General features: G+C 55.7%; 1 protein-coding gene across 3 annotated transcripts in view; it reads left to right on the forward strand.

The window, feature by feature from the left end:
- The window catches only part of ESRRB (estrogen related receptor beta), a 105007-nt gene that overhangs the window by 59399 nt on the left and 32359 nt on the right, over nt 1-13249 (forward strand). For all 3 annotated transcript variants that reach the window (XM_036280985.1, XM_036280986.1, XM_036280987.1), the window contains exon 3: nt 8924-9040. In XM_036280985.1, the coding sequence (XP_036136878.1) occupies nt 8924-9040 (117 nt within the window). The remainder of the gene's footprint in view (nt 1-8923; nt 9041-13249) is intronic.

The raw sequence follows: 13249 nt of genomic DNA on the forward strand, positions 1-13249 counted from the left end.
CAAGGGCAGCAAGAGCAGGGCCCACGGGAGATGAACGCGCTTTGCTAAGGACGTGGGGACTCTGGTAGCTGCCGGGCTGGGAAAGCGTCACTGAATGTGCTAGGAAGCGTGTAGAGTGATAGTTCAGTTTGAGTGTGACTTCACCTGGCTCAGAATCCCAACCTTATAATTTCTTAGTTGTGTCAACTTGGGCAAGTTCCTTAGTTTCCCTGGGCCTTAATTTCCTTGTCAAGAAATCGGGACTAATGTGGCTAATGAGTAGTTCCTGCGCCTAGAACATTATTACAGAAACTCAATGAGACACACTCGTAAAGTGTTTAGCTCCCTACCTGGCACATGCTAACCATTAAACAAATAGTAATGGTTTTTTTGTGTGTGTTTTTAAAATGTTTTTATTGATTTTTTTTCTTTAAGAGACAGAGGAAGGGAGAGAGATAGAAACATCGATGTGAGAGAGATACATTGGTCGGCTGCCTCCTGTACGCCCCCCATTCGGGATCGAGCCCACAACCCGGGCATGTGCCCTGACCAGGACTCGAACCAGGACCTCTCAGTCTATGGGAGGACGCTCAATTCACTGAGCCACACTGGCCTGGCCTGGTTTTTGTTTTTTATGTTTGGCAACAGAAAGCCACTGAAGGTTTTTGAGCAGGGAGTAAACCAAGTCTCCTTTTAGCGAGATGATTCTGGCAGTGATCGGGAAGATGATCTGGGTTTGGGGGAGTCTAGGGGCAGGTAGACGAGCTGAGCGGCGCCTTTAACAGTCCGGTGAAGGGGTCTAGGTAACAGTCTATTTAGAGGCATCAGGACCAGGATGGGGCAGAAGGGTTGAAGGGGAGGTCAGGCTTGAGAAACTTTAGGCCATGGAGCCAGAATAAAAACAAGAGTGACTAACCCTGGCCGGTTTGGCTCAGCAGTTAGAGCGTCGGCCTGCAGACCAGTGGGTCCAGGGTTCGATTCCAGCCAAGGCCACGTACCTTGGTTGTGGTTCGTCCCCAGCCCTGGTCAGTGTCGTAGGGGAGGCAACCTGTGATGTGTCCCTCTCACATCGATGTTTCTCTCTCTCTCTCTCCTTCCCACTCTATCTGAAGATAAATAGAAAAATATCCTCTGGTGAAGATTAACAAAAAAAAAGAACAGTGAGTAGTTATGAGCCTGACTCTTAGACGACTGATTTCAGCGGCTGGGAGACAGTGAGGCCACGGCGGGAAGAAACCCGGGTTCTGCTGGTGGCGGGGACAGGCAGGGAGGAAGGGGCTGGGATCGAGCTGGGCACATGCTGAGTCCGATCAGTTCACCAGACTTAGCCTGGAGCGTTGGGAATGGGGCCTAGAGCCCAAGAGCAGAACTGAGGGGTTGGGGTCTACGGAACTCTCCTAGGGCCGTGGTTCTCAGAGCGTGGTCCCCAGGCCCACAGCACCGGCCTCACTTGGGACCTTGTTGGAAATGCAAATTTCTGGCCCGCCCCAGACCTGCTGGGTCTGAGACTCTGGGGGTAGGGGTGCAGTGACCTGATGTAGCACACCCTCCCAGAGAGACTTGTTCCCGGGAAAACTGTCCAGAAGATGGGAAGGGGTGGGGGGGCAGGAGGAGGGACCCTGTGAAAGGAGGGGCCGGGGAGGAGGAGCCCTGAAGCTGCCAGATTTCATCAGGTCTAAGATGCACATTCTCTCCAAGTGACCTCCCAGAGTCAGGCTGTGTGCTGTCCACTAGGTGACAGCTGTCTATGGTTGTTACTGCTGTCACATGCCTGTCAAATCGCGCAGACAGCCCTGGCCGGTTTGGCTCAGCGGTTAGAGCGTCGGCCCGCGGACCACAGAGTCCCGGGCTCAGTTCCCGCTAACGGCACGTACCTCGGTTGCAGTTTGCCCCCGGCCCTGGTTGGGGTCGTGTGGGTGGCAACCAGTTGTCGATGTGTGTCTCTGTCTATTTCTCCCTCCTGCTCTATCTGAAGATAAATGCAAAAATGTCCTTGGGTGAGGGTTTAAAAAAAAAAAAAAAAACACGCAGAAAGGGACCAGTGACCCGGAAGGAAACCCTGAGACACAACGGACATGCTTACGAAGCACAGCTCCCTCGTTAGCAGAGAGGAGGATCCCGCAGAAAAACACCACAACGATAACTGTGGTCAAAACAGATCCAGGAGAATCACACTCTGAGAATTTCCCCCTATTTTCTCTTTCATGAATGCACAAGAATGTGACACGGTCGAATCTGTGTCCAGGGCGCCCCTAAGTGCTCTTTGGGTAGGAAAGAGACGGAAAGGCTGGTGGCTATGCTGCTGGTAGGGAAGCCCAGTCCGAGCCGGCAGCTTCTTCCTTCTGTCGTAGGGACAATGGAACGATGCTGCAGTCTTGTCATCAGAGCAGCTTGGATTCGTGTGATAAATACAGAGATGGTCAGAGATGTTGCAAGTCCCTGCAGAGAGAAGCGGGGAAATCTAACAGAGGTGTGAGGGGTGTCCCTGGCTTCAGGAAGGACCAGGACAGGGAGGACCGAGGGGAAGTGATTGCATTTGACGACCGGGAGGTCACTTGTGAATTCTAGGTTATTTTTGGTGGGGCTGGGGGTGCTTGCTTGCAGTTCATTTGCTTTGGTGAACAGGTATTTTCAGGTGCCGGGCTCTGTACTTGAGATACAAATAGGGAAGACCTAATGGCCTCTATCTCCAATACGCACCCCGTTCGGAAGGGAGGGTGACGTGGGAGACTTTGATTATGAAACTCGAAACTAGTTGCTTTCAGTGTGTGGGGGGAGGGGTCAGGGATGGCTGATGGATGAGACCTGCAGGGGCACACCCGAGGGAACATGTGTGCCTCCCTGGGACAGAGGGACGGGAGTGTCACCAAGAAGAAAATGTGAGGCCTGAGACTCCAAGGATGTGGAAGAGTTTGCCAGGAGTCTTGGGCAGAGGGAGGGATGAGGCTGGGAGGCTCCATGTGGTTTCCTGGAGCCTACACACCAGGGCCCTGTGAAGGGGGAGATTAGGGTGGACTGGTCAGAGGAGGCCAGGTCACAAAGGGCCTGGAGGTTAGATTCCATCCTTTACACCTTGAGGAGCAGTGGCACACTTTCTTACAATTTAAATTAATTTTTAACCTTCGTCAACATAATGTATGCACTTAAGTTTAAAAAGTAAATGGAAGTGTAAATTGTACAACGAAAAATGACTGTCCCTGGCCCCATCCATTCTCTCCCCTCCCTCCATGATCCAGTTAGCTGTTTAAAAAAATCTTTCTTCTAGCATTTATCTTCTTAGTTCTTAATATGATTTTATAGCTATATTGATGGAATTAGCCATTTTGACATTATTTTTGACTTCCTATTATAGAAGATGAAGAGTTAGCTCCCATAGCTCAACCTAGCTCACACACATACACACACACACACACACACACACACACACACACACACACACAATCTTCCCACTATGAAAATGGTTCAATTACAATTTTTGGTTAAATCTATTTGCTCACTGCCATTTCCTCCTTGAAGTGCCCTTGACTTGCCCTGGGGTTGATCCCCTGTTCTCCGGATCCCACCTTCACCCTTCCTGTTTCCGGTCTCTCCCTGTTTGGGGAAGCACACGTTGGAGACGCACAGGGGAGGTAAGACTGGTGGATGTGTGGGAAGATCGTCACTCAACCCTTCAGCCCACATGTTCGATCCATACCTCGGCCTGGTATAAAATTCCAGTTGAAAACAATTTCTGCCCAGAAGTGGGATATTATCTGCTCTGTCTTCTGGCTTCTCGATCTGATGCACCCACTTGGAAGATGGATGTGGAGCCCTCGGTCCTTCCCAGACAGGGTTCTGGGTGCCAGCAACCTCAGAGAACAAAGCAGACAATAAAGATAAAGAAACGAAGTCAGAGAGGACGTGCAAAAGGGGTGTGTGTGTGTGTGTGTGTGTGTCCCATGCAGTTCCATCGCTGTGAGGACTCCTGGGACCACTGCAGTCAAGGTTACAACAGACCCACAGCCCAGGACGCCTGGCACCGCTCCACAGCCGGGCCACCTCCCTCTTTCCCTGGCCCTGGCCCTGGCCGCCAGTTTCTCCTCCACTTCCATAATTTCCTCCAGGCCTTTCTTCGTTCACTCTTCTGGGCTCTCAGCAGGCCTTCTGGTCAGGAAACTCATGTTCTTAAATCTTAGATGTGTTCATCCCTCCCTTTGTGATACTGCCCTCTCCACCGTTTTCTCTTTTAGAAACCCCTGATGATTGGACACGGAGCTTCCGGTATCCGTCTTGTGATTCTTCCATCTTTTCTAGCCTATTGTCGGTCCAGCTCTTTGGTTTTTGGTCTGTTCTAGAATAAGTAGCTCCTTAGACAATTCTTTTGACTTTTTTTGTGGTTTTCGTGCTTTTAATTTCTACGCGCCCCATTTTATACTTTTTACTGTACCCAGTTCTTGTTCCAGGAATGCAGTATTTTTTTTCTCAGGCAACAGTATACTAATACTGCTTTTGGAGGTTTATTTCTGCTGCCTGGTTTGTCCTGCTTTTCTCCCACATGCTTCTCTCCCATTTGTTTTGATTAGTCTTTCATATCGAAGGCTTTTCATAACTGGATTGATAATCCTTGGCTGTCTTACATGCAAACAGGGGGAAAAAGCACAGAAGGAGCCCTGGCCAGTTTGGCTCAGCGGTTAGAGCATCGGCCCTCGGACCAAGGAGTCACAGGTTTGATTCCAGTCAAGGGCACGTACCTCAGTTGTGATTCGTCCCGGCCCCCTGGTCGGGGTCATGCAGGAGGCAGCCAGTCGATGTGTCTCTTTCACATCAATGTTTCTCTCTCTCTCTCTCTCTCTCTCTCTCTCTCTCTCTCTCTCTCTCTCTCTCCCCCTCTCTCCCTCCCACTCTATCTGAGATAATTGGAAAAATACCTTTGGGTGAGGATTAAAAAAAAGCATAGAAGGAGCGTTCCCCAGGCTTGTCTTTGTCTACTGGGCTCTTCTCTGATGCTGTTCCTTCTCCCTCTTTGGGAAGACTCCTCCAAATTCCTATCCTCTCCTTGGAGGGGTGGTGGATACTCACCTGGTTGCTGGAATTCTGGGAGTGGGCTTGGGGTGGGCTGGGTGGTCTCATCATTCAGTATACACTATTTATCATCCTCTTCTCAGCCTCACCTCCCTTCTGCCCCGAGGGGGGCCTGAGTCCAGACTTCACACGCACATATTCTCCGGGGACTGTGTTGGCTCCTCCTGTGTAGGTCGTGGGAGGTACTTGGTGGCCAAATGGAGTGGCAGCTAAGTGCGCCTTGAGTACACACTTCCAGCAAGTTCCCATTTCAGCCCCACGCCCATTCCCTCTTCGCTGAGTCCTGAGTCCTCCACACCGGAGGCTTTCTGAGGTTCTGCCGGACACGGCCTCCTTCCGATCCGGAGTCCCCTCCTCCGCCGCGTTGGTTTCCACCTGGTCCCTCTCTGGCAGCTCTCGGTCCTGCACTGCCCTGGGAGGGCGCGGGAGGGCACGGGAGGGCACGGGAGGCCGGCAGACGTGCTCCGCGTGCGTGATGAACCAGAGCGCCCGCAAGGGATCGGGCACAGGGAAGGGAGCAGTGTGCCCAGAGGCAGGCGGAAGGGGGGCCGAGGGGCTGGCACACTGGAGGTGGGCGAGAGGGGCCGAGAGGGGCCGAGAGCTGAAACTGCTGAGGCAGAGGGGAAGGAGGGAGGAAATGGCAGGGAACGGGGATAAAAAGAACGTAAGAAGTATCCAGGAGGCCACCTCAGCGTCTGACCTGGGTGGGTGGGGCGGCCGGGGGGCCCCTTTGCTGAGACAGGGAACACAGTACGAGGAACCTGCTGGGCGAGGACGGTTCAGTTTGAGGAGAGTGAGGGACCCAGGGGACTTCCAGATGGAAGTAAGCAGCAGGTAGACAGCTGTCGGGGTGAAGCACAGGCAGTCGGTCTGGCTGCCCGTCTGTCCTTGCAGTTCTGTGAGAGCTGAAGACAGTGCAGGGATGAGGTCATCCAGCTGGGGGGCGGGAGGAGGGGAGAGAGGAGCGCGGAGGCAGCGGCCCCACAGAGGCAAAGGGGTAGTCTGTGTCCTCCAGGAGGGAGAGAGAGGAGGGAGCGGAACCAAGCGACTCCCGGCCAGCCTGTTCGCTCCTGCAGCTGAAAGTGGTGGCCATCCAGGCTCTGGCGCCAGCCAGCAGCCCCGTCCCTGAGCCCCAAGAGAGGAGTACTGCCCCTCCCGTTGTCCCAGGAGGGCTAGCTGGTGGGGGTGCCCCCGGGCTTCCTTCTCCTGGGGCCCAGGATCAGGGAGAGTAATGGTGGGGGTGTCCCCTCTGCCTCAGGTCAGGTTCTGGGCATTCCTGCCTCCCTCCCACAGGCACACACGGCATCTGCTCTGCGCTCTGCTGGGGAAGGCTCGTCTGAATGTTCTTCGTGTCAGAATGGGCAGCTAGCTTCGGGGCTGACACCCGGAGAAGACTACCCACCGCCGTCTGGCCGTGTGTGCCCCGGCAGCCCTGTCTAGATGGAAAAATAAGCCCAGTAGCCGATTGCTTCTTTGCCCAGACATGCGCGTCCCAAAGCCCTTTCCGTGCTCCGTCACCCAATCCGCACAATTGTACGAAATGGGAACCTACGGTGCCCATTTAACAGATGAGGAAACTGGGGCCCAGAGAAGTGAGGTGACTTGCCCGCGGTGGAGTCTGCCTGTGTCTATACTGGGCACACTTTCAGGTTAGAACCCTGAATCTGTGCTAGCCAGTGCCCATGTCACTGTCCTGTGAGAGCCCCCGCAAAGCTGCCACGCCTGAGCTCGGTGGTGGTGGTGGCGGCAGTGTGTGTGTGTGTGTGTGTGTGAGAGAGAGAGAGAGAGAGAGACTAATGCCCCCTGCTCCTGAGCCCTCCTAGACGGCCCTCAAGAGACCACAGGAACTCGGATGAGTTAATCTCATCACTTTATCGAGAAGGCACTTACAGAAATTACAAGGCTACCAGCCTGGCTTCGCTGGCAGTCAGCCGCTGGGGCCATAAAAGAAATTGAAAAGAACAAAAATAAATAAATAAAATTAGAAAACTCTCTCTCTCTCTCTCTCTCTCTCTCTCTCTCTCTCTCTCTCTCTCGGTCGAGTGTGGCTCAAGTTCTTGTTAGTGCTCAGTCCTCTTGTCCTTGTCCAGCATCACATCAGCAGATGCCATGGACCCTGTGCTGGACCAGCCACCCTGGGAAACCTGGCACCACCCTCCCTCAAGGGGTGACACGCTGGCTGTGCAGCTGAGACCAGGGGACGTGAACAGGTAGCAGCGTGCCTGCAGGTGGCACCCGAGGCGGGTCCTGGGGCTCACTGCAGTGCTTCAGAGCAGAGGCTGAAGCAGACCTCCCGGGTTCGAGTCCCTGCTCTGCCTTGTGCAGGACGCTGCTCACCTTGCTCATCTGTAAGATGGAGAGAAAGGTGTTTACCTCCAGGGTTGTTGGGAAAGGGACAGGCTCAGTGCACGGAAAGCAGAACCGTTGCTGCTTCATAGGAAGCACTAGGTAGTGCTAGCACCTACTGTGTGCCAGGCACTTCAACTCCTGGTCTGGGAGGAGACGGGTGGTTGCAACACAGGTGACGGGATTGAGAAGGAACACCTGCCTGAGTGGGACCCAGAGGTGCGCACAGGCCAGCGAGGCGGAGCTGGAGCAGAGAGGGCTTGTTCTAAGCAGCCGGAGCCAAGGCCTGGAGGCCTGGGCCACTGAGTCCAGGAACCGATAACCACGCAGAGCCACAGGGGTGCCGAGGCTGAAGACAGGGGTGCAATAGGTGGGGTGGGGCAGGGCCAGGTTCCGCAGAGCTTCTAAGCCAGGATAGACTTGGATAAGTTAGTTCATGTATGGGTTTTTTTCTTTCTGTCTATCTGGTAAATTTCATCGTGCGAGCATTGAAACTTTCCCAGGGCCACACAAGCCAGTGACCTAGGAGATGGCGAGAGTTCGGTAATAGAGGAGAGGGGCACATGAATCTTCATCCCTTCCCTTTGGGCCCCGCCCATCCTCAAGCACAGAGGTTGACCTTCAGCCCCCTCCCTGCAGGATGGAAAAAGGTGTGGGCTGGCTGGACTTCAGAGAGAGGGCAGGTGAGAGGGAGAGGGAGAGAGACAGAGGAGAGAGAGGGAGAGAGGGAGAGGGAGAGAGACAGAGGAGAGAGAGGGAGAGAGACAGAGGAGAGAGAGGGGAGAGAGAGGGAGAGAGACGAGGAGAGAGAGGGAGAGAGACAGAGGAGAGAGAGAGGAGAGAGAGGGAGAGAGACAGAGGAGAGAGAGGGAGAGAGACAGAGGAGAGAGAGAGGAGAGAGAGGGAGAGAGACAGAGGAGAGAGAGGGAGAGAGACAGAGGAGAGAGAGGGAGAGAGACAGAGGAGAGAGAGGGAGAGAGACAGAGGGAGAGAGATCTCAAAGCTCCCCTGGGCAGATTGTCCTCTGTGAGCCTCAGTGTCCTCCCCAGCACAGAAAGGGGCCAAGAACACGCACGGGGCCGCTGTGAGTACTCAGTACATAGTCAGGCACGTTGTCACGGGGACTCAGTAGCTGTGTCACTTCAAAGGACTTGGTCGTTGGTGGAAGCTGGCTCATGCGTGTTCTCAGAAAATCCAATACTAAATGGTTTCCATGTGCCATGTGGGGAGACTGATGTACACTGCAGCCTGAGGACAGCCCCTCAGGGAGTTTTGATGTCCCAGCCCCGCGGGTGACCCCCTGGCTTCCGAGCTGTGGCCTCCTGGCTCGCCCAGACTCGAGAACTGGGTCCCCATATTTAGGAGAGTTGGAAACATTTGGACGAGCACCTCGGAGCACCTACTTTGAGAACCGCTGGCCTGTGGGAACCTCGGCGCGGGGGCAGTGTGGGTCTGGCTGGGTAGTCCCCACCCAGCCTTGGCTGGCAGGTGGGGGCCCTGCAGAGCACCTGGCAACGCTGTCCGTGTCTGCTTACAGGGAACATCGAGTACAGCTGCCCGGCCACCAACGAGTGTGAGATCACGAAGCGGAGGCGGAAGTCCTGCCAGGCCTGCCGCTTCATGAAATGCCTCAAAGTGGGGATGCTGAAGGAAGGTAAGAGGCCGCACCCTGCCGCGGTGCGCCGAGGGGCCTCAGGGCCTGGGAGGACACCCTCAGCTGCGGGCCTCCCCGCCAGCGCAGGTGCGCACGGTCCGTGGGTCCTCGTACCCGAGACGCCCCTCTGCACGTCCGGGCTGGGACCCTGCCCCGGGAGTGCCCGTCCTTCTCCCTCACGCCCTGTGCCAGGTTCGCAGCCTCCAGCTCCCGCCCAGCTCTCCGCTCCTAAAGGAGACACGGGGCGTCAGGAAGGCACCCCACGGGGGCCCTAGGAAACTGGCTTGGCGCTCTGCTGAGGGTCCTCCTTTAGGGCAAGCCCCTCCACCCTGGGAGGAGGGGGCTGGAGGTGGTTTCCCTCCCAGGAGCTCGTGGAGTTGGGGTGCGCAGAGCAGAGACATGTAATCACGCCTCACCTGCGAAGGACAGCCTCTGCTTCCCGGCAGGTGCACAGGACATCGCTGTCCCCTTGGGGACAGTCCCCCTTCCCTGTCCCTCCTCCCAGCCCTCTCACCCCCCTTTCCTCTCTTTCCTTTGCCCTCCTCCTCCTCCAGAGCTACAGGGCGATGCGAGCCACGGGTTCCGAGTGCAAAATCCGTGCCTGGTTTCAAAGACCTACTAGGATGATAGAAGGAGTGTAAAATAGCATAGTAACAACTTTTCAATGGAAAAGTTGAGATGACAACTTTTTGAATATACTGGGTTAAACAAAACATGTCATGACATGAATGTCACATTCTTCGCTTTACCTTCTTTAGGACGGCTTCCAGGGAGCTTAAGGGGACATGTGGTTCCCATTATTGGGATAGTGCTGTTCCAGGTCCCCTCCTTTTTGCCTTCCCTGTGGATTAGCTCAGGTTGACTCTTGTGGGGTAGCACTTCTGGGGAATGGGTAGGGTGTGTGTTTCTCCCCTTCCCTAGCTTTCAAGGGGAGCCAGTGGGAGTTCTCACAGGTCGGCTTCAGTGGCCGGGCTCTGGGGTCCTTCCAGGGCGGGAGGAGCAGTGTGGGCTGATGAAGGGGTGGTGGGGAGGGGCTGGGAGAGAAAAGGAAGGGCAGGACTAGAATGCAGCCTGGAGGGAGTTTCCGGAAGCCCAGCCCAGCCTGTACGAGCCCCTGGGGCACCTTCCCATCCTGCTCTCCAGGTGTGCTCTGGGCAGGAGGATCCCAGTGTAAGATGCTTTGTCAGTGGGTGACTCAGACCTTCTTGTGTTGTGGAAATGGGAGGCCCCGCCCTCTGGCTTCCATTCCAGGTGCCACCTTGTTCTGGGGAGGCGCTGTCAGGACGCGGGGTCAGGCAGGATGCCAGCCGTCCGGTGGCCTTTCCTGTTTGGAGAACGTGGACCTCTGTCCACTTTACAGCTTCCGACGAGCTCGGAGCAGAAAGAAGTGCGTTGCTGTCGACATGCTCCTACATTTTAAGGGTGAAAAACCAAGTTCTGTAGGGGTTGGGGAGAGACGACTCCTACCCTCAGTCACACGCTGGTTTGAGAGGAGCTGGGCCCAGAGGCTGGAGCTTCCCGTGTCTGCCCGCCATGGACAGGTCAGGAATAGGGGAGGCTTCTAACCCAGGCCACCTAAGCCTGGGATTGTAGCCACAGAGCAGGGGAGGGAGAGGGAGAGATGGAAAAGTGGGGACCACCACTCAAAAGCCCTGGGCCACCTTGGAACAGTGAAGAGTCTCTTTAGAAAAGGGGGGTACTTCCTAGTGCCCCCCCGAAAGGGAATGATGAGGGGGATCCACTGATGGCAGAGAAGCAGGTGGCCAAGTGCACCACTGACCAGCAACCACAGCCGAGGTACCTGGCCACCCGGTTAAGAGAAGCAAGAGGGATGCTGTGTGTCCCAGGAGGATGGGCTGGGGGCGCGGGGGGACGCGGCCTGAGAGAAACCGGGCCGTGGGGGTGGGTGCCAATCTTGACCAACCCCTGCTGTAAATAGTCCTGTGGTTGGTCCAGGACCAGGGCACAGGACGGCTTCTAGGCAGGGTGGCAGCCTGGGGCACCGAGGCTTTGGCAGGAGCGGACTGGTGTGCAGAGGTAACTTCCTGGGGTCCAGTCTGGAGAGGCCCTTTCAGGAGCTGTGCCTGGAGGAGGAAGGGGCGGCCCCCAGAACACCCCCCCCCCCAGCACTGGCAGTTCTGAATCCAAGGGGGGAAGGATGCCCCAGAGTCTCCAGTGTGGATGAAGGGAGGGCCTCCGCCGGTTCCGCCCCAGTGCAGAGCCCGGGAGAGGCCCTCAGGGGGCACGTGCGCATCGAGGAGCCGGGTCCCTGCCAGGCAGGGGCTCTTGGCAGCTGCCCTGGCTCCTGCTTTTGTTTGGATGTCCCCCGTGATGTGCAGGAGCCTAGGCCCCAGGGACCAGCACGGGCTCCCTGCCGCCTTCTGTCTTTCTCTGGCTCTGCCCTGACTGAAAGGCAAACCCCAGCCTTCCCGGGCTGCTCCCTCTGAGACTCCACAGTGGGCCTCAGCTCCGGGCTGGAGTCCTGGGTCTGGGGGTGCTGGGGAAGAGGAGAATGTGGACGCCAGCCTCCCCTTCCTCTCATCTCACCTCTACATCTGTACGCTGACCCTTCTTCCACGGGACGCTGCGTGATCTGGGGTGTCCCCAGGCTTGACCAGGTGGGACCTGGCTTCCGTCGGCTCAGCCCCTGCCCGGAGGCTGCTGTGGGCTCTGGAATCCATGGCGGTGGGGTGTGGCCCATGTCCAGGGGCCTCTCTTGCTTTAAGCAAACTCAGTTTATAAAAATCTGTATTTTGGGGGCTAGGGGGAGTCATTATTGTCTTTATAGAGAATTGAGTAGAGAATCTGCACCGGTTGGGGGTCGGTGCCTGGGGGTCGGGTTGGAGGTCCTCCTCCTGGCTCTGGGCTTCGGGCTGTGCATGCTGTCCTCACACTCCTGGGCCTCGTTTCTTCACCTGCAGAGCAGGGGTGCTGGCCCCGACTTTCCGTCAGCAGGTCAAGGTGGGGACCACGTGGACAAGTCCTCGTTGCTCTCAGGACAAGTCCTGCACTGGGGTTGCTCTCAGATGTCCGCTTTCTGGGCGTGTTGCAGTGGGATTTGACTCAAAGGCAGTCTTGTTTGCACTCTGCTTTTCGGTGGCCTGCCCATTGTGTGGAGTCGTGGGGGGAATCTTAGGGGTGTCGTCTCGGGTTGGCCCCGTCTGGGGTCTAAAATCCGGATGAGAGGTTCCCCTGGGAAGCCAGTGGGGCTCTCGCCCACAGGCGGCTTTGCAGCCTGGCCAGGGTGTGGCCTGCCAGCCTCTAACCCAGTAGAACTTGGAAACACATTTGCTGCATTTCGCAGGGCCCCCCAAGGCGTAAGGACAGCTCTGGGGTTCCAGCAACTCTCCCTAGACAGCTGTCCCTGCAAACTTCTCCTCACCTCGCTTTACCTCCCTCAAGTCAGCAGCCTCCGGGTCCCACTCCGCTGCCTCCTCCCTGAGCTCCCGCCCACCTTTCCCCAAGTGTTTTCTGGAAGATATTTGATTTCAGTGAAAGCTAGGCTGACGTCGATGCAAAATGCTCTCACTCTCTTTGTGCTTGTGGGAAGGCGGAGGGCTCCTCCGGGGATTCTGGGTAATTGGGTTAGTGGCCAGCTCTTGTCAGGAAATTAAAAGGAGGCCCCGATCAGGTTCCCGCTGCATGGGATTGAATGGCTTTGTATTTAAGGAGCATTCTGCCTCTAGCCCATGCCAGAAACACCACTTTTCTGGTCCTTTGAATGAAGACAGAGGATGAGAGATGCTTACCTTTAAAAAGTCTTTTCCTTTTCCGAAGTACATTTGTGTTCGAAAACACACCAACTCTCCTGCACTTCAGAGGATAGCTTTGAACTAGAGACAGAGCTCTGATGTATGTTTGTATCCTTGGACCACTCTGCATCCTCCATGCACACACAGACACACACATGCACACACACGTATGTCTGATGGTTCATAGGACCATCCCTTGTGGCCTGAAGCCTCTGGGCCACCCAGGCACGAGGACCTGCTGCTCTCTGGCCAGAAAAGTGCTGAATGGAAGAATGTAGGAGATGATCTTATCTGTGCTGAGTCTTTATTGCTGCTCATTCAAGGCTTTCGGTGTTTCAAAGCACTGGTAGCAGGTGTAGTGGTCATACAGACCCAGTAAAACCCCAGCATCACCACTTACCAGTGCCTTGGGCGGTTTACTTAAGCCTCCCTTTCCTCCTCTGTAAAATGGGAATAA

This window comes from Molossus molossus, unplaced genomic scaffold (genome assembly GCF_014108415.1).
Source record: "Molossus molossus isolate mMolMol1 unplaced genomic scaffold, mMolMol1.p scaffold_m16_p_1, whole genome shotgun sequence".
Lineage (NCBI taxonomy): Eukaryota > Metazoa > Chordata > Mammalia > Chiroptera > Molossidae > Molossus > Molossus molossus.